Source organism: Cibotium barometz, chromosome 12, assembly GCF_041138505.1.
Source record: "Cibotium barometz isolate CiBa-2024 chromosome 12, ASM4113850v1, whole genome shotgun sequence".
Classification (NCBI taxonomy): domain Eukaryota; kingdom Viridiplantae; phylum Streptophyta; class Polypodiopsida; order Cyatheales; family Cibotiaceae; genus Cibotium; species Cibotium barometz.
Window position 1 is genome coordinate 48353700 of NC_141057.1, and position 21958 is coordinate 48375657.

General features: G+C 45.3%; 1 protein-coding gene across 4 annotated transcripts in view; it reads right to left on the minus strand.

The window, feature by feature from the left end:
- LOC147633519 (BRCA1-A complex subunit BRE-like protein) overlaps positions 1-17843 on the minus strand; it is a 45011-nt gene extending 27168 nt beyond the window's left edge. For 3 of the 4 annotated variants that reach the window (XR_015267136.1, XM_086806608.1, XM_086806607.1), the window contains exons 1-9: positions 17716-17843; positions 17495-17582; positions 17112-17301; positions 16550-16640; positions 16371-16406; positions 16154-16243; positions 15937-16070; positions 15638-15686; positions 15387-15476 (exon numbers count right to left, since the gene is read on the minus strand). Coding sequence is in view for 3 of the 4 variants with exons in the window: in XM_086806608.1 (XP_086662734.1) it covers positions 15387-15476; positions 15638-15686; positions 15937-16070; positions 16154-16243; positions 16371-16406; positions 16550-16640; positions 17112-17301; positions 17495-17582; positions 17716-17808 (861 nt within the window). In the remaining variant the exon portion in view is untranslated. The remainder of the gene's footprint in view (positions 1-15386; positions 15477-15637; positions 15687-15936; positions 16071-16153; positions 16244-16370; positions 16407-16549; positions 16641-17111; positions 17302-17494; positions 17583-17715) is intronic. The other variant, XM_086806609.1, reaches the window with a different exon arrangement.
- Between the last annotated feature and the right edge of the window lie 4115 nt (positions 17844-21958).

Genomic DNA, 21958 nt, shown 5'->3' on the forward strand with positions numbered 1-21958 from the left:
GCAAGCCTTCGACACAGACCACCTCACGGAGTGCCACCACTGTCCCCGACGTGAGCCTTCGTCACCGACCAAGCCCCTTCCTTTGACATCGACATCTTCACAGAGTGCCACTGTTGTCCTCGACACAAGCCTTCGTTACTGACTGTGCTTCAGCATCGACCTCATCTTTGCTTCTTCGTCGGTCTACTACTCAACGTCACCTCACATCAGAGGGCCTCTTGTACAAGATTTCATTCATTATTATACATACACTCATTCATCCATTTCATGCTATGTTGATTTGATCTGATCTCTCGCACATTTGGTCCTTTTGCCCTCACATGGTATCAGAGAAATCGTGAGCAAAGGGATTGAAGACCTTGAGAGCACACAGCATGGCTCAACTACTCATGATTCCGGAGGACTAGCCTTTGTCACCAAATGTTGATTTTTATAATAGCTATACAGCTCTGGTTGTCGCACTGGATGACCGTGGGTTTCTTCTGCTGAAACCCAATCTCGCCAAGTAACGCCCTAAGCCACACCACCTCACAAGCAGCACCACAAGTAGCCCGATACTCTGCCTCAGTGAAAGACAAGGCAATAGTTGGTTGCTTCTTGTTGCTCCAAGAAATCGCTCCTGAGCCAAGGGTAAAGCCATATCCTAAAGTAGATCTCCTCGTGTTTGGATCTCCTCCCCAATTAGAGTCACTTCAACCTCGGAGTCTGACTCCGTCCTTTGACCCCCCTCCAGTGTCATAAAAGAGTCCAAGATCCTTAGTACCCTGCAGATACTGCAAGATCCACAATCTTGCGTCCCAATGAGTCTTCAAAGGTGTCCGCATAAATGAGCTCAACAGCTCCACTGGAAAACTCAAGTCCAATCTGATGTTCAGCAACCAAATCAATGAACCGACAAGTTTTCGATACAAAGAGGCATCAACCTGCTCACAAGGATCATGTACAGTAAGTTTGGTGTTCGGGTCCATCGGAGATGAAAGACTTGCAATTCTCCATCCCAAAGGCCTCCAGCAACTCATGAACATTGAGAAACAAAGAACCCCCTCTAAGTCTGCCAAATCTCCAATCCCAAAAGAAATGAAGCCTAAATCCGTCATCTAAAAATTCTCTGACAAGACAGCCTTCGTCACCGCTATATGCTTCATATAACTGCCAGTGAGGACAAGATTATTCACATAGAGGATAATCAAAGTGACCAAATTGCATTCCCGAAAGAGATACAATCAAAGGATAATCAAAGTGACCATACCACATTCCCGAAAGAGATACAAGTTCGGATCTGCAAACTGATCTCTGGAAACCCTGCTTCTAAAAGAAAGTATGAATCTTCTGGTTCCAAGCCCTGGGAGCCTGTTTGTGAGACCATACAAGGCGAAGCTTCCGCAACCTGTAAACCATACCTTTGGAACCCGAAACCTCAAAGCTAGGAGGTTGCTTAACATACACCTCCTCCTGCAAGTCACCATTCAAGAACGCAGATTTAACATCCATCTGAAACACCGGCCACTACTGATGAGAGGCAAGGAAAAGAACTATCCGAATCATGGCCATCCTAGCTATCAGTGCAAAAGTGTCCTCATAGCCCTTAGCCACAAGTCTGGCTTTCTGCTTGTCCACAGACCCATCGGACTTATACTTGGTTTTGTACGACACCAATGACTAACCGGTTAGACGGCCACGGAACTACTCCCAAGTCCATTCTTCTCTATGGCCTCTAGTTCCACTTACATGGCTTTCCTCCAAGTCTCCTGGGAAAGAGCTTCTTTCACTAAAGTAGGCTCCTTGTCTCGAATGATACGAGACATCAAGGCATAATTTACCTATAAATGCTCGTCTGGCTAAAATTTGTCACGAACCCTATGCCATCTTCGAGGTCCATCCTCCGTGGTCCACTCGGAGGGATACTCTGTCACACCAGACTCTCGAATGGTATCCAACAACCACTTCGGTACCCGAACAAAACGCAGAGCCTCCTACTACTGCTGGGGCAAATCTCCAACCTCGGGCTCAACCTCTCCAACTGACTGACTGAGGTTGGCTAGTATTTAATATAGCTGCATTGCATTGCATTGACACTATCTGTCTATTTCTTAAGCATCATTAAGTGAAGTTTAGTCAACCTAAGGTTGTGTTTACGACGGTCAATCCCTCACATGTCACAATGCCATGCTCCGCACAAAACCATTAGAAGAGGACTCCCCACCTTTGTCAGCCCGAACAATCTTCACCTGCAATCCAGACTCCTTTTCCACCAAAGCATACCAATCCTTGAATTGAGCAAAGGCTTGGTGCTTGTGTGGCAAAAAATACACCCATGTGAACTGGCTACAATCATCCACAATCAACATGAAATACAAGACTCTTCCCAAGGATGGGGTCTGCATAGGCCCACACAAGTCAGTGTGAACTAACTCTAGTGGTTTCGAAGCCCGCCTCGTAGCCTGCTAACTCTCGGGAAGGAGTCCTATGCCTAGAAGCACCACTGTCCAAAATCGACTCCCTAGTATCCCCAACAGTGAGACTAACCGTCTCCCTAATCGAAGAAGATGAAGCTCCGGTGTCCATACTCTCCAAGCGCAGAAAAGTTGGAGTCATCGCGGTTGCAGCTGAGGAATCAGCACCTTTCTCGATGCTCCGTTGAGGGCATTTCCTCCAATAATGACCCTTCTGGCCACAATGGTTACGGGTCCGCTCGGCCTTCAAAGCATCACGATCTTAGTCTCACTCAAGGTGGTTCCCCTCTTTTGACCTATTCCAACAAGGTCATTACAATGGCCCAGTAGTTGGGCATATCGGAAGAAGATAAGCTCAAGTTGTTCATTCAAGGTTTAGACGCTAACATTACGTACCCACTTAGGAATTTTGAGCCTCGGGCTTATGCACGGGCACTGACCCTTGCTCAGAATCAGGAACTGATGCTGAACGGAGATAAGCCCAAGCAAGTACAATCTACTCATAAGCCCCAACAACAGTCGTCTACCTAGGGTAAGGGGGCTCAGAACAGCAAAGACCAAAAGGACCAAAAGAAAAACTCTCATGGTCAATCGGGCAATAAGAAGGATTCTATGCCCAAGAAGACTCCTGAGGAAAAAGCTAAGGAGAGCATCACTGGAGGTTATCTCCAGCCAGATGAACAGACACAGTACAAGACAGAGAACCATTGTTTCTTCGGTCACACTGTGGGACACGGGAAGAAAGATTGCACTAAGTTGCACACTGAAAAGTAGCAACCCTATCCACACCTCTGCCATCAGCCTACTAAGGCATCCACTTCCACAGTAGCAACCCTATCCACACCTCCGCCATCAGCCTCTAATGCCGTTTAGCTTTTGCCCGCTTTGAATTCAGTGCCACCAGTGGTATTTGATGATAAGCAGGAGAGTGAGGTAAGACCTTGCCATGGCTCCTAGTGAGGGATAGGGCAGACATAGCTCAAGAGCTTCGAGAAGACTACATATTAGATACAGATGTACTTACAGCACAACTGAGCAAAGTAGTCCCCTTCGTGGACTTAGGAGACCCTATCTCTATTATAGTAAAGGGTACACAGGCAAAAGTCTCCTATATGGACAACAATGAGAAAATAGCAGTGATGAAGCAAACAAGGTCTCTCCAAGGGACAAAGGTATGGATACCTAATGAACTCACCCCACTACAACTCAAGAACAGATCGGCAGAGCTGAATAAAGTTAAAGAAGCAAGAAAGAATGGCAAATGGGCAATATACAGAGGAGGACAAGCAATCATTAAAGAATTCCGTACCCCACCCCCCTCAAGAGCAAATCCATCCATGGATGAAATATAGCTATTTTTTTCCATTTGGTTTTAGACTTTTGCTGTAGGTTCTGAAGGAACAAGCAAGAGGTGTTTGTCACTTTGGCGTGACAGTGTGGCTTATTGTGCAGGATGATTGTATTATCACCCAGATGCATTGGAGGGCCATTGTTTTTGCCATATGGGGTGTCCTTGCTCATAAGATGCCTTACTGTGCCATGGAGTGCAATCGAGGACGCTTGCTATTTTTCAAGAGGGGGGTTATGTCACGACCCTGTGTTTTTCTCTGGACAGTATGCAGGTGTGCACGGGGACATGGTGGACAGTGTGAATGGCATCAGGTTGGAGTCAAAAAGTAAACCCATGTGTGGACAACCCCAAGTGTAAAGGGGGCAAGCAAAGAGACTTTAATTTAGAAAGGTTTTATAACCTTTGGTGGGGGAAAATTAAAGTCATAAAGGTTTTAAAGCCTTGAGAGACCCCAAGGCAATTTTTAGAGACTACTCCACTTTTGGAGGCCCACGTCTCTCTCTCTTCTCCCTCTCTCTTGCTTTTGGGAAGGCGTGGAAGGAAGCTACGTGGAAGGGAGGAGAAGTCGACTGCATATGCTGCTGCTGATTTTTGGCTGTGCACAGAAGAGCCAATGCAGATCTGTACGACTGCTGTCTGCAGGTACAGGCTACTGCTGCTGCAAGTATAGGCTGCGCAAGTCAGGCTGCTGCAGGTACAGGCGGCGCATGTTGCAGATTCAGGCTGCGCAGGCAGCTGTACGACTGCAGGTACAGGTGTACGACTGCAGTACAGGAGGTGCACTGGATTGGTAGCACACGTGCCCTATTTATCTGGCGACTGTTTGGTTGCAGAACAGAAGGTGGGCTGGACTGCAGGCGCAGAGGGCTGAAACTCATGCTCTTTTGCACAAGAGTTAGGCTGCAGTTTACAGGTTGGTTTCTCTAGACACACAGGAAGCCAGGTGTGCTTTTTGGAGGACGCCGTGTTTTTGCAGAAGGGAGGGGCTGGTTTTTCATGAACATAGACATCATGTCGATGGCGTTCAACTGATGGAACTTTCAGCTTCTCTTTGCTTTGGGTTCGGGGCTGTTTTTGTTTGGTTGCAAATTCAGCTATGTACTTGGGTTATTGGCTGCAAGTACAGGTCACTTGAATGTGTTTCTTGGCATGGGAGTGATGCAAGCTCGCATGGCTGCGTGCTCATGGAGCAGATTGTTTTCTTCCTGCTAGAAAGGAACAGAGGGACCTACAGTTATGGGCATCTCTATGTTGCCAGATGTTTCATGAGGGAACAGGTAACTAGATGTATGCTGTTGTTGGCACTGTTGTTGAATGGTGCCATGAATGGTTCTGTATGGAAACAGGACAGAAGTTTCAAAGGGAAACACGCCTAAGGGTTTCATGGGAAAACAGGTCGTAGGTTTCTCGACGAGGAAACATGTTTTTGGGTTTCTCCAGGAGATAGGTCACGTGCAGGCAGAAGGTACAGGAATGGACACATGTTTGGTACAGCCTTGCTACCGATTGGGCAGGGGACAGGGAATCCATGACAGAGATGGATAGTACCCTTGGAAGGTAGAGAGGGTTGGTACAAGTGTGTCGACTGTATGGTATGCTGTGCTGTGATACTCTTTTGAGAGACAGTTTGGGAGTCTGTGTTGTGATGCAGGAGCACTGCATGTGTCAGGGTGTGATGCTGTTTATAGTGTGAGAGGCTATGGATGGTTGTGGCAGCCCTGATCATAGGAGAAAGCTTCTGTATGCAGACTCAATGTGAGAGAGTCTTTCGATGTGAACAATGGCTGGACTTGTTTGTGGATGCTGAGTGGATAAGAAGCCATGATGCAGGTTCTTTGCAGGCTTCAGTGGTTCTACTGTGATGGCTGAGTTTCCAGCCTTATTGTAATCAAAGCTCTTATAATCAATTAAAGAAATACCGCAAGGGACGCCACTGTGTTTTGGGGCCAATCGGTGTCCGTGTACTGTTTGCAGGAGCACTCTAGCTCCCCCTGTTTGTTTTCCTTTTCTAGGTCCTCAATGGCGTTGAAGTGTTTTATGTGCGAGTGTTTGTTTCACCGCCCGTCAGGCCGGTTTTCAGCCGACCAACAACCTAGGGCCATATATATTAGCCCTGGCCCCCCACACTTGTCTTGTATCATTTCTGGGATTTTCTAGTGTATATAGCGAGTTTATACATCTTATCTCTCCCTCTTTCATCTGCGTTTTTCTCTCTACAGCAATTGTCTTCATTTCCGCTGTGCATTCTGACATGGTATCAGAGCCCCAAGTGGCTTGAAGCTTGGAGACAGTGGGAACTTGAGTATTTGCTGATTTGTGGTGCTGATTGGAGATTGCCTGGGCTGTTCGGGAGTTGGAGATCAAGTAGAATGCGGCCATCACCGTTGGACAACCACCTTGCATATTGTTTGCAGCCTCTTCTTCATTTTTTTTCACACCAACCCTCCCTTCACAAGACCTTGTGAACCCTTGAGATGGTAGACTTGCTTGAGATGGTTGAGAAGCGCGTGAAGATCCCTACACTCCCCAGTGTCATGGCCCTGTGAAAATGGAACAGCACAAGTGTGGGCATGGTGGTTGCTGAGCAAAAATATTAAAAGATTCACATTTGGGGTGCCCAGACAAATGAAATGATGTGTGGACACTTCAGATGTGAAAGGGGGGACCATGGTTGTCACGGTACGAAAATACGATACTAAAACCGGTCTATGGACACATAAAGCGGTAATTCATTCACAAATAACCTGGACTTACTCAGACACACAATCACAGAATCCTCGCTCCCTCGCTCAACAACACATTGGCCCCGAAGTCCGGCGCCCCTTCCGGTATTTCTTTATTGTTAAAAAGTTGGAAAATACAAAGCACGAGTGCAACAGAGCACTCTGCTTGCACCAGCTGAATTTTACAAATTATGGGAGAAATTTGCCAGCATAACTGCACTAAAACTGTTCCATAACATCTCACAATGAGTCCCAACTGACAGGCTCACTTCCATAGGCATCAGACTACCCAATGGAGTCCAAAACATCACAATTCAGCTTGCTGTAATTTTCTGCACATACCTGTTTTCAGCTCTGTTTTCAGCCCAAATTAACCCTTGTACTGTCCTGGAAGACTTTAGCAAAGTCCTACTGCATTCTGGCATCAACCGGGCAACATAACAACCCAAAAACAGCACCTAAACAGTGCTGAAACAGCGTTGTTTTGAAGAGGTTATTACCCTCTTCCGTCCCTGCTTTGGTGTAGGAACTAACTACACCAGTTCCTGTTCAAGGAGGCAACTAGCCTTTGCATATAAGCATGAAATTCACACAACTGTACCTGATTTTATCTGATGAGAGCATTACCATAGTCTGCAAGAGAAAGAGAGAGAGAGAGAGAGAGAGAGGCTGTGGGGAGCAAGCTCAACCCTCAATACATGAGTTGCAGGGCAAGGGAGTGCACCACAATAGCTCTTAACCTTCAACAATCCACCATAATGCTGCAAATGAGCCTCATTCAGCCCAAAATCCCACGCTTCCCTCTTCCCAATGTGGAAAAGGCACATAAATTTGACACTTGGCACATTTTTAAGCCTTTCCCACATGCAATCTTCCTAGCTAAAAATCTCCTCACTGGTTCACATTCTCACAACAGTCCTTTGTCAGCTTTTGGTCCCCCTGACATTCTGCACAAACTGACGCGAACACTCTTCAATTCCGACACTGCCCAAAATAGCAGTTCCCTAGATTTTAGGGATGATGTCATCTGCATTCCTTCTGGTCTCCTCACCATCTTTGACCACTACGGTCACTTCAGAATTTGCTTAGAATTCAAGATACATTCACATTTCGGTGGCGGCCACTTACTAGTGTAAACCGGCCTATGCCCTCATTCAGTGGCCATGTCCTGGACACTGTCATTCATCTTTCAGTGCCCATGTCCTGGACACTGTCATTCATCTTTCAGTGCAGTTCTCAGGCTTAGCCAACCACTGGTCCAAAGTCCCACTGGCTGACCCATTCTGACATTGCAATGGCCCAAGCCCTTCCAAGAGATCCCGGGGGAAAACAACAGCAACCAAAGAGAAAGAAAAGAAAAATATATATTTATAAAGAAATGTAAATAAAGAAAACAACTGCAAAAAGTTTCACCTCCTGGTGACATACCCCCCTCTTGAAAGAAGCAAGCGACCTCAATTGCAAGTCCACATGCAAACGGATGACACAGGACGATCACAAGATTCCCCAGGTGATTAGTGTCATCGCATGTATCTTCAAAATTCAGGTTCAAAAAGCAGATCATGTCACTGTAGTGTCTAACATGAAACCTTTTGTACCTTCGTCTAGTGCAGACAAATCAGTTTCAGCTTCATTCAGTTTGTGCCATGCTGTCATCGCATCCACTTCAAAAGTGTTTGTCAACCATGCAAAAGAGAACTGCTGCTTGAATTGGACCCATGTAGCAGGTGCCTGTCCTTGCATCAACAGTGAGGTCCACCACTGCAATGCATTACCTTTCAAGAAAGTAGCAGCCTTCCGCACCTTAAAGACTCTGTAAAGGTCCTGCATCCCACTGAAAGTCTCAAACTTTACTGCTTGACCTCCTTCTTTGTAATCCTTTTGCACCTTTTCTGCATCAGTCCTTACTGCGCTTTGTCCACTAGGCTGAGAAAATTCAGCCACATTAACAGGTGCTGCAGGCATCAAAACTGGACTAAAATGTGTCTGAAGTCCAGGCTCCACACCTATGTTGGCATAAAGAGGGTTCACAAATTCTGTAGGCATCAGTCCTGGTGACCCTCTTGGCATCAAACCTGGCAAAGTTGTGGGCGGTCTAGCCATGGCCTGGAAAATAGACCCACCACCAAAATAATCGGGTTGGGCAACGACCAAAGGAGGAATGGTCGGCAGAACCATTTGTGCATTACTGCCCTGACCATTAACTGCCTGATCCTGTGCCTGTGTAACATGCTGCACTGGATTAGCTGCCACTGCTGGTGTTTGCTCTACATGCTGTGGCATCCTTGGCACTTGTTCCTGTGCCCTCTCTACTGCATGCTGGGATGCTTCAACCTCGGAATCCCCTGTACGTGACTGCAAAAATTTCTTCATTCTGGGATTCTTAACTAGCTGCTGAAAAGTTCCAAGCATGCTAAGAAGCTGTGCCTGAAACAAATCCTCCTGTTCCTGTTCTTCCTCTAACAAGGCTGGCTGTACTACTGGCTCTGTCCGAGCAGAGGCTGACACCTGGGCACCTGTCACCTCTATACGCTGTCTGCGAGTAGAAGAGGAACTCTCTTCGGCAGGGAGCTTGCCTTTCCCTTTGTATGTCATACTGTCAACTGAAAGTTTAAGGAACCTGTATCCGAAGAAAGAGACCGTACTCTTTCTCACCTGTAATCAGCTGTGCCTCTCTGTGTGTGTCTCTTGTTCACCCAATGCAATCCGTGTCCGGGCTCTTACAGAAAAGAGGACCCTGTCCCGGCAACGGAACCATAAAACCGGTCTATGGACACATAAAGCGGTAATTCATTCACAAATAACCTGGACTTACTCAGACACACAATCACAGAATCCTCGCTCCCTCGCTCAACAACACATTGGCCCCGAAGTCCGGCGCCCCTTCTGGTATTTCTTTATTGTTAAAAAGTTGGAAAATACAAAGCACGAGTGCAACAGAGCACTCTGCTTGCACCAGCTGAATTTTCCAAATTATGGGAGAAATTTGCCAACATAACTGCACTAAAACTGTTCCATAACATCTCACAATGAGTCCCAACTGACAGGCTCACTTCCATAGGCATCAGACTACCCAATGGAGTCTGAAACATCACAATTCAGCTTGCTGTAATTTTCTGCACAGACCTGTTTTCAGCTCTGTTTTCAGCCCAAATTAACCCTTGTACTGTCCTGGAAGACTTTAGCAAAGTCCTACTGCATTCTGGCATCAACCGGGCAACATAACAACCCAAAAACAGCACCTAAACAGTGCTGAAACAGCGTTGTTTTGAAGAGGTTATTACCCTCTTCCGTCCCTGCTTTGGTGTAGGAACTAACTACACCGGTTCCTGTTCAAGGAGGCAACTAGCCTTTGCATATAAGCATGAAATTCACACAACTGTACCTGATTTTATCTGATGAGAGCATTACCATAGTTTGCAAGAGAAAGAGAGAGAGAGAGAGAGGCTGTGGGGAGCAAGCTCAACCCTCAATACATGAGTTGCAGGGCAAGGGAGTGCACCACAATAGCTCTTAACCTGCAACAATCCACCATAATGCTGCAAATGAGCCTCATTCAGCCCAAAATCCCACGCTTCCCTCTTCCCAGTGTGGAAAATGCACATAAATTTGACACTTGGCACATTTTTAAGCCTTTTCCACATGCAATCTTCCTAGCTAAAAATCTCCTGACTGGTTCACATTCTCACAACAGTCCTTTGTTAGCTTTTGGTCCCCTTGACATTCTGCACAAACTGACGCGAACACTTTTCAATTCCGACACTGCCCAAAATAGCAGTTCCGTAGATTTTAGGGATGATGTCATCTGCATTCCTTCTGGTCTCCTGACCATCTTTGACCACTACGGTCACTTCAGGATTTGCTTAGAATTCAAGATACATTCACATTTCGGTGGCAGCCACTTACTAGTGTAAACCGGCCTATGCCCTCATTCAGTGGCCATGTCCTGGACACTGTCATTCATCTTTCAGTGCCCATGTCCTGGACACTGTCATTCATCTTTCAGTGCAGTTCTCAGGCTTAGCCAACCACTGGTCCAAAGTCCCACTGGCTGACCCACTCTGACATTGCAATGGCCCAAGCCCTTCCAAGAGATCCCGGGGGAAAACAACAGCAACCAAAGAGAAAGAAAAGAAAAATATATATTTATAAAGAAATGTAAATAAAGAAAACAACTGCAAAAAGTTTCACCTCCTGGTGACAGATACCGTACGATATGATACCGTACGGGAATTTTTGGTACGATATGAAATTTTCGGATACCGTACGATAAAATACGGTTTTTATTTTTTACACTTACAACCTATGGAGCTTCAAGGTTGAATGTGAGGGAAGGTTGGGAGGGGAGGAGTCTTCAGTGCTTGAGGAACCAGAACATGGATATGTGTCTCTCCCGGTTGGATCTCCCGATTGTCTCCAAAAAAGAACCTGGATGGGTAATGCAATACCAAAGGTCTCCCAGTGTAGCGTTTATGACTAAGGGACCGTCCTTGCACAAATACGAGGAGTGCATCTAGGGTGATAAGTTTAGGGACTCCTCTCTAGATCAAAATGGCCATGTCCAAATCTTCTCTCTCGTGCATAACTTGAGAATCTAATTGTCTGGCCTACCTATACCAGGGATCCCCAAGTGATGTAGTAAGATTCTCTCATCCTACCAATCAAGTGTACACTACCAGTCTACCTCGCCAGATTTTTTAGGTCTCTCAACAACCCCATATGGAATACTGAGTGGACACGAAAGTTGCGAAGTATTGCGAGCATTTGGGATCTTCGTAAAGCAAGGTTTCTGTATTTTTTTTAGCATTTGGAATTTTTTTTTCCAGAGGGGGGAGGGGGGGGGGGGGGGGGGGGGGGACTTGTACCGTACGATATCGTACGAATTCGTACGGTATCGTGCCGTACGAACCGTGCCGTACGAACCTGTTCGCACGCGTACGAGAAACAACTATGGGGGGGACCAAGACATTAATGTTTTTAATGTTTTATTGATGGTTGCCCCTAGGCCTTAGTGGCCCCTAGGGAACTTTAATGATTATTAAAGTTGGGGCCCTAGGATAAGTTTGGAGAGAGGCCACTCCACTTTTGGAGTTGCATGCCTCTCTCACTTCTCTCTCTCTCTAACTTTTGGAGAGGCGTGTAACATACGTGCAAGTTTGAAGCGTGGAGAAGAGGTGAAGCAAGTCGGCTGCTGTAGAGAAGTCTCGCTGCTGTGTGTGAAGAAAACAGGCCGTACAAAGCTGTACGACTGCAAGTACAAGTGTACGACTGCAGGTACAGTTGGCACTGACAGGAAACCGTACTGTTGCAGAGAGGTACTGGCGGTGGCTGTTGCAGGCGGCTGCAGCTGCAGTTTTCAGGCAGCGCAGGCTGGTACGACTGCAAGTACAGTCCTGTACGACTGCTGGTACAGTGTACGGACTCGGCAGGAGCAGGCGGCGCTGGACTGGACAGGTACAGAACTGTACCAGCTGGTATAGTCGGGTACAGAGGCTGGTTTCAAACAACGCAGGCAGGTACAGTCGCCACGTGGACTGCTGGTACAACCTGTACGGACAAGAACAGTACTGTATTGCTGGTTTGTACATGCAAGTACAGCACCTACAGTTGCAAACAGAGCTTTCCAGAGCTTGGTTGGTGCGATAGTCAAGTGGTTGCAGGGGAAACAGTACAGACAGTCGTTGTCAAGTGCAGACTGGTACTGTTTCACGTGTGCAGAACCACGTGCTGACTTGGTAAGCTCTGAACTTGTTCATCTCTCTTTCTTTCCATTGGCTTATGTCTGCTGCAGAGTTGTGCTATCTGGCCCCTTGTGAGAGGAGGGGTATGGCAGATTGAAAAGGGTGGAAACAGAGATTGGACAGTGAATGTATGTTTGTGCTGAGTTGTTGAATCATGTGCATGAGATATGCCAGATGTATGCTCAAGGCTGTCCTGCTAAATGGTCTTGGCTGATCAGAGGGGAGCACAGAGTGTTGCTTTGAGACACAGATCTGTGTGTGTGAATCCTCTGCGCTAAGAGGTATTGTGGGCAGCCAGATTGGACATACAAGTGTATTCTCTTGGCTGGTTTTGTTGTACTCAGCCTTACATATTTTTGAAATTGAATAAAGAAATACCGCAAGGGGCGCCAAGCGTTGGGGCCAACATGTGTCGGTTTTATTTCAAATTTGGGGCACTCTAGCTCCAATCAAATTTGTTTTTATATCTGGACTACAAGTGGAAGGGTGACTGCTAGCCTACCGCACTTTGGTTTCTACCAGAGGCCGGTTTCAAGGTTCCGTTGCCGGGACCAATCATCAACTTTCTTAAGGGGCTGAGCTCGTCGTTGACTCGAGGAAAGTTGCTGAAAAAAAAATTCAGCAACATGTCTGATACAGAAGATGAGTACTTTTATCATGAAGATGAAAAGCGAGAGACCTCTCCTGAGAGAAATGCATCTGAGGATATTTTTGCAGGAGAACAGGCTGCAAATGATGAGCATTATGAGGATGTAACACAGCCAGAAGATGTACTTGGTAAAGAGGAGGATGATGCTCGGTTTAAAGATCGTTTGGCTAGTGTTATGGATGTGTTTATGCAGCTCACACAAAGTGAGAAGTTTGTTGAATTTATGAGATCCCGTACAGAGCCCGAAAAGAAGAAGAAGAAGGTGCGTTCTAAGAACCTTCCTCAGGGTCATAGTGGTGCCATCCCACAGGAACCATCTTTTGGACAGTTTCCGAACATGCAGCATGCTTATGGTGCTAACTCTCAGAGTTCCTTCTTTGGACAGCCATCTATTCCTCAGCAGACTATGCATCCAGGTTATTTTGGTGGTGGCTCTGTGTTTCAATCTATGACTGGGGGTTATCCTCAGGGAGGCATGGGTATGCCAGGGCCTTTTGGAGCTAATTTTCAGCCTAGTATGCAGGGGAATATGTATGGTGGGCCGGTATGCAAGGAAATAGGTTCTGAGGCCTGTCGAAAGGCCGTAACAACAACAATAATAAGGGCAAAGGGAAGTCTTCATCGGAGAAGTCTTCTGAGAAGAAGCCCAACTTAGACCGTGAGAAATTGAAGGCCGGGCGGACCTGGAACGATTGTGGTGAGAAAGCCCACTATTGGCGAAAATGTCCTAAGTGGAGTACCTCGAAGAGTGTTGATTCTTTAGCTTCAGCTCTGCAAAGACTCCAGCCTTTGTACACTTGGAGATTTTGGACACAGATGCTGCATCTTCTTCGAGCAAGGAGACACTTGGTTTCACTGCCAGGGATACTCGGGAGTGGATTCTCGATAGTGGTGCTTCCAAGGACATGACTCCTTCCTAAGAGTTTTTATAGGATCTTAAACGGCAGTCAGGTCGCATTTTCATTGGCGACAATTCCACTATAGCGATTCATAGTGAGGGTAGGATGGAGATCATTCCCGATGGCAAAGCGGGAAAGCATTCCTCTCGTGTTCTTTACGTCCCAGCACTTGATTTTCATCTATTGTCAGTGCATGAGGTTTGCAAGACTGGCTTCAGGGTGGAGTTTGAGGAGCATTCTATTGCTCTACAGGACAAAGAAACGGGCCAAGTTGTATGGGAAGGCGGAGTGGAGAACGGTATCTACAAACTCTCAACACTCTCTTCTCTGACAGGCACTCAGATCGATGACTTGTGGCACTTCTGTTTTGGCCACTTGAATGTGGATGCGCTGCAACGGGCTTTCCACGAACAGATGGTGGATGGCTTGCCATATGTTGGCAGCAGGGAGGGACGTTGTAGTTCTTGCATCCATGGTAAGCAGCACAGGAAATCTTTTCCGAAGCACGCTTCTAGGCGGGCTTTGAAACCTTTGGAGTTGGTACACACTGACCTTTGGAGTTGGTCCACACTGACTTGTGTGGACCTATGCAAACCCCATCCTTGGGAGGTTCTTTGTACTTTATGCTATTTGTTGATGATTGTAGCAAATTCACATGGACTTATTTCCTTTCCCAGAAGGACCAAGCTTTTGCTCGGTTCAAGAAGTGGCATATTATGGTGGAGAAAGAGTCTGGATTGCAAATAAAGACTCTTCGGGCTGACAAAGGAGAAGAGTTCTCTTCTAATGTGTTTGTGCGGTTTTGTGCGGAACATGGCATCAAGCGGGAGCTAGCCAATACAAGTTCGCCTTCAGAGAATGGAATGGTTGAGCGAAAGAACCGGACTGTGGTGGAGATGGTGAGGACGATGAAGAATAATATAAGCAAATACTCTTGCTTGCAGGGGCAGGGGGGCCTTCAATGGGTATTTGGGACCCAATGAGGTGTCGTCTACTTCACTCTCCATTCTCTTCTCCCTCTACTTTGTGAATTTGGATGCTAAAGATTCTCACCACATAAAGGTATTTAGAAGGCCCTATTGTGCGTTATCACTATCAACCTCAGTGCATGTAACAAGGTCCCCACAAGAGGAGGATGGCTGAAGCCTGAGTACCATTCACTCATAGCAATACCCAATGCTCTATCTCCCTACATCAATGATAATTTACATCTTTGTACCTCCAATGCCTTTTCACCATGACCTCTAAATACCTTCAAAGTGAATGAACAACCACATCTATCCATTTCATCTTCTGTGATTCTGCTTTCACCAAGCCATTTCTTTATCTTTGTATCTTCCCTGCAATGGCACGTCAAAGGCACCTTCCTCTTTACTAGCTACCCACAAATGGCATCACCCTTTATAAACACTTGTGCAATGCAAGCAATGAGACAGCACCTACAAACAAACATGAAAGGCATCCAACCTGCCAGTTGATGTTTTTTTTAATTTGAGCTTCCAAGAACTTCACACACACGCACACACATGAATGTAATAAAATGCCAAAACATGTGAAAGTTTTCACATACAGTATCTGCCTCGAGGGGGCGTCCAAAAGGTATGGATATGCCTTCTATAAAGCTTTTTCGAAATCCAACAGATGTAACCGCATCATGCACCTGTCAAAATCAGGCTATTCTCATGAAGGGGAAACAGTAACTCTGGTCAATTGAGAATTTGATTTGTAGTGATGCATCAAGGTGCATGCAAACATGGAAGAAGGGGGAAGGAGAAGACACCCCCCGGGCACCGCGGAGGAAGGGGGGGTTGTGGGTGTGACCTGTCTTTTCAGTGTTTCCTTTAGTGTTGGTATATATTCTGCAATGCACCTGCACCGTTGAGAATCCATACAACAAGAATGAGATAAACAAAACCTGCCCTCCTCTAGACTCATGCACCTTCCTTGCCACACTCAAGAAACGCTTGTATTATGGGCACTGGGCAGAAAAACAATACGAACTTTTCATACTTGATTTCATCTTTCTTCTTAAAGATAGTACCAACGTAAAAATAATGATGATTGATAATGATAGAACCTCGTCCTAATGCACATATTAGGACTAGAAGAGTGTGACCTACATTCCATCTGTCCAAACAGGTAGCTTGACATCCTCTACATCAAACACTTCTTTCACTGTTGGGGGAGCAAAAAGCTTCAACTGCGGAGCTGTGGGACTCCATGATAATTGCCCTTTTCTCACTGGAAAGACGACCTGCAAGCCTATCAGTGAGCTTGAATACTTGCCATGAACTCTAAAGCCCTTGGCAGAGAGAAAACAGGTAGCAAAATGCTTACTTGTAATTGAATAAGAGCTTGATGCCTCCCTCCCACAAGATTGCATTCTACTTGAAGCAAAGGAACTGCAAATTTGACCTCATGTGACTGCTGCCATATACAAGATGAGTGCTTCGATAGTCAAAAACAAGCTCCGAGTCTGCATAAAGCTCCACTCTACGCTAACAAGGACTTCATTATCAAATAAAAGAAACAAGCTACCATCTTCGTGATTAACCTTGTCAGGTATCTTGACCAAGCACATTTCCAAGCCCTGTTTGGAAAAGGCACCACATCATGGCAGCAAATCATCTATCAACCCACAGTTCCTAATCTGAAGACCAGTAAGACCAGGTCTAGTACTTCACATGATAATATACAGTGGAAAAAGACAGGAAGGGATGGCATTCTAAGTACCTGTAAACTACTTATTGTTCCAATCTCAAACCGCACTCTTGGGTCATCGACCTCCTCCACTAGACGACGTTGATACTGCAAATATAATGACCTAAAATATAGCCCAAAATTAGAAAAAAAAAATGAACATGGCAGGATCAGTTTCAGCATTACCATAGCATCCAGATAGTGTAAGCTTGATGTAAAAACACAACACCTTGGCTGATAAGATGTCCCAATGCTGCTCATCTAGAGGTTTCTATACAATCTATTCCCCCCACCTGTAGAGGCAACATGCTCATCTTAGGAAGAGGGAGGGCCATTCCGAAAGGGAAGGCCAAATCCAGCTTGTCAATAGCATCTGGGGGGAGAGGCAGAGGTCTCCTCTAAGTCACCATCCTAATTGTATTGGTTGGCAAAGAGATTTGTGCAAGACAATAGAGGGGGGAATGGGGGTCAACAAGTTTTGTATCTGTGCAGGTCTCCCTTCCTCCCCACATTTTGGTTGCTTGTTTATTTTTTTAGAGCATGCTTTTCCCTTTGACAATTATGTAAATACACGAGTGGACGCTGAAAATCCTACCTTAGTTCTGTGACCAATCTGAAAAGCCTGGATGAATCTTTGCCACTCCAATCCCTCAAAATTTTCCAAGCTACTTGTGCATTCATCTGACTGTCATCAGCGAGCATTGCCGCCTGGAACTTCTCATCCTCGGCAGGAAAGATGATGTCGGGAGCATGCCACGGGTACTCACAGTTGAAGACAATATCCCCTGCCCTCAGACCAAAAAATTGACAATGCTCTGTAAGCTTCATGTGAGGAAGCCCATAAACATCTTATAATTGGAGACAAACAGAAATCGCCTGCAATCTACATGCAATTTTACTTGTTTATCTGTATTAAACTAGTCACAAGCTATCAATTTAAAATTGAAATGCTAAGTCTCAAGGAAGTATGCCACATACACTTGATGTGATCAAGGCAGCATGGTACAAGCAGAGAGAAACGGTCTGCATACCGCGCACCAGGAAACCCTTTTCGCACATTCTCAACCTGTTTTCCAAAAAGCCACAACTCAAATCTCTCTCTCTCTCTCTCTCTCTCTCTCACACACTAGCGCCCACACGCACGGGCACACATACTGTGCCCAGAGTACACTAGAATGCTGTGCATATTGATTACGCACCCGAAGCTGCAACGGACCGCACCGATTGAGAAGGAACTCTGTTTGAGTTGCATGTGCAGGGGACAACTCGCTGATAGAACTCGCAACTTCCATGTTCGAAGCTATAAGACGTAAGGAGATCGCGAAGAATTTATAACGCAGTAATATAGGTTTCACATAACTACGCCGCCCATCTCAAAATGGTGTTCGAGCGCCCAAATTCTGGGCGGGCGCGTATAGCATGTGCGTTGGTCGTTCACCTATAGAGTTCTCTGAAGGAACGATGGTGTATTTGCGAGTTCCGAAAGATTATGAGGCTTTACGAACAGGTCGATCTCCGAAATTATCCCTAGATACTGTGGACCATTTCGTATTACACAACGCATTGGTTCAGTTGCATATGAATTGGATTTGCCTTCTCATGTGTATTGCATGGATGCTGGTTTGGAAGCTTTTTCTTTTTTAGAGTAAAAATATGTGTAGAATGCCTTCAAGACAACATAATGTCAAACTCGCCTCCATCACCCGCGTAGCTATCCCCTAGGTGATGAAGTGGACATCATGGCTGTCTTTCATAAAGAGGTGGAGGATCCACAGGTAATCCTAAAGGCAATGTCACTATGACTGCTATAGGCCCCCACACCAACAGCATGCTACAAGGTGGCTTGCAATTGCTATGTGCCCACTACATAGGTGATGAGCCAATGAAAGAGAGAGATCTTGTGTGGACCAAAAATGTTCCATAGTCCAAAAAGTTGAGAGAATGAGAGCTAATATTCCATGAGTTGTCTAATACGACATAGTGGCAACGACAAGGATGAAGCTCATCCTGTGAAGTTCAACTAGCCTCATGCAAGCAAGCTAATAGGAGAAGAAGCTTGACCTAACTACTTTGGTGGGGTGTGTGTGTGTGTGTGTGTGTGTGTGTGTGTGTAAAAGTTAACTCTTATCAATGTGTTACCTCAAATTTGTAGTTCATTTAGGAATTATGATCTTGACGTGTTCTTCTTCTCAATAAAACAAGTCCAAAATGGACATTATATATGCATAGCAAAGCCAAATCTCTATTAACGTGTTACCTCGAATTTGTAGTTCACTTAGGAATTATGATCTTGACTTCTTCTTCTCAATGAAACAAGTCTAAAATGGACATTATATATGCATAGCAAACTCGAAGATCCCTGCATCCCCATGAGCCCCATCCCCCCCCCTCTATGGGACTGCTCCCTAACCTTCCCATAGCCCATAGTACATGGTTACCCCACATGCACCTTTCTTGGGCCCTCGCCCTTGCATTGGCTCCCCTAGGCCTTCACATCCCCTCTCCCCTCCACTCCTTACATCTTGCCTACCCTCCCCCCTCCCCGCTCCTACCCCTCTGCCCTCTTCGGTCATTCATGCTTCTTCTTTGATGCTTACTAGGTCAATATTATACCTCCCCCCTCCCCGCTCCTACCCCTCCACCCTCTTCGGTCATCATGCTTCTTCTTTGATGCTTACTAGGTCAATATTATACTTCATTAGGAGGTATGCAATACACCAAGCGAGTAAAACCGAGCAAGCCCCAAACTCGAGTGACAGCAAAAACCCTATTGTGCTCCAGTTCATTTAAGTCTTCGTAATTAAATTCATTTTAGTCTTCTCAATTCAACATGTAGCCCTAAATGGCAAATCACACAACATACTTAAAGCACAAAAATAGAGTCAATGCAAGATGAAGCAATCAACGCTTTCTCACCCTACAAGCATGTGTTTTTCAAGCACTAACTCATATTGACAATCTACCAATACATACGAGAGCCATAAACCAAATAAAAACCAAATGGAAATCAAAGTGTACATGTCATAACATCAAAGACAGCAAATGCATCATTCGAGAGGATGGTTGTTAGCACAGTATCTAACCCTCCTCACACTCATCATCGCCATTAGCCAAATAAAAAACAAATGGAAATCAAAGTGTACATGTCATGACATCAAAGACGGCCAACGCATCATTCGAGAGGATTTTTGTTAGCACACTATCTAACCCTCCTTGCACTCATCATTACCATGAACTAAATAAAAACCAAATGGAATTCAAAGTGTACATGTCATGACATCGAAGACAGCAAACGCATTATTCGAGAGGATGGTTGTTAGCACACTATCTAACCCTCCTCACACTCATCATTGCAATGAACCAAATAAAAACCAAATGGAATTCAAAGTGTACATGTCATGACATCAAAGACAGCAAACGCATTATTCGAGAGGATGGTTGTTAGCACACTATCTAACCCTCCTCACACTCATCATTGCAATGAACCAAATAAAAACCAAATGGAATTCAAAGTGTACATGTCATGACATCAAAGACAGCAAACGCATCATTCAAGAGGATGGAGAGGATGGTTGTTAGCACACTATCTAACCCTCCTCACACTCATCATCCACATAAAAGCACGATGCTTGATGACATGCTCATGACATCCTTTTATACTTCTTGTCAGCAACCATTCTTTGAGCTTGTTACATTATTGGCCCTCTATGGTCTATTGGAGACGCCCATCCGACCATTATTGGCCCTCTATGGTCTATTGGGGACGCCCATCCGACCATTGTGCCATGCTTGCAATTAGTATCGTGAGTGATGTCATATTAAATACTAAATTGTAAGTGCGATTGGCATATGCTTTGCGGGTCTATGCTATGATTAGGTGATGCCATGTGTACGCATGCTAGTCTTGTTGATATTGGTGTTTGATTGTCTTCTCTTTGAGTGTGGTTTGCTCTGATACCACTGTCAGGAACTTGCCACACAAAAAGAGAATCAAAGTACCAAAATTGCACACAATAATCACGAATAAATATTCAACTCCAAACAAATAAGAGGTTCAAAAACATATTAAACATAAACATGGAAGATAAACCATAGACTTGAAAATTGTGCGCAAAATAAACATCACCATCAACAAGGATTGGGTTAAATATCCCCCTCATGCATGCTGACTCCTTGCACGACATGAGTATTTAATCATGTATTCCAAAAATAGCCCTTGAGCCAATCGTGAAGCTTTTTCCAAAAATAGAGCTCTTTTTACAAAAATAATCAATCCTTCTAGAGAATGTTCACACACATCTAGTGTGTACCAAAAAAAATAGTGAAGCTCTAGCTCACACGCAATACACCCATGCACATCGAGGTGCATAAATATTCGAGTACAAATAAATGGCACGCGGCCAACCAAAAATATTGAAGTATAACTCATAAATGTCGAGGCGATGTAAACGCCCATGCACATGACAAAACCTGCGCGACACCTCGTTCGATGACCTTTGCACACTCATGCCTGTGTGCGACACCTCGTTTAGTGACCCTTGCACACTCATGCTTGTGCGACACCTCGTTTAGTGACCCTCGCACAAGTACGACGCCTCATTCGGCGTCCTCGTACTCATCACCTATACTCAACAAGTCAACATGTTAGGTGAGGCAATCAAACACCAATATCAACAACACTAGCATGCGTACACATGGCATCACCCAATCATAGCGTACATAGCATAGACCCGCAAAGTATATGCCAATCGCACTTACAATTTAGTATTTAATATGACATCACTCACGATACTAACTGCAAGCATGGCACAATGGTCAGATGGGCGTCCCCAATAGACCATAGAGGGCCAATAATGTAACAGAGCTGCAGCCTCCACATAAGAGGGAAATGCCCTACAATGACAACAAAAGCACACGTGTCAATAATATAAAGCCTGCATTGAATCTCAAAAGGTTAAGGATATATTTGTTAATTCCATTTCAACTCATCAACCAAAAAGAGAGTGATAAAAAGGACATGGTGAATTCAATATATGAAATTAAGTGTCGGTGTCCAAACTACTTATGCCAAGGACAAGTCAAATACCCAAAACATAAAGATAAAATAGTCATCCATTGCCACATACAGTGAATAAGGAACACTCCATATGATAGAGATAAAGACACAAAGAGGAACAATGGGAATGTCAGTGTAGTAGAAAAGCTCCATATCAAATGTAGCAAAAAGGAGCAAAAGAAGTCAAGAAGGGACTGTCAAAGCTCCATCCTCATAGGGGTTCACCCCCACACGAGCATCGATCTCATCCTCCAAGTGCTCATCCACTATCATCCTCGAAGAAGAGCCTGCACCCGTGTAGCTACGCAAGTACGGATCTACGTAGCTAGAGATGATGGCATCATCTACGTCCAATGAAACACATGACCTCCCTGAATGAAGGCATG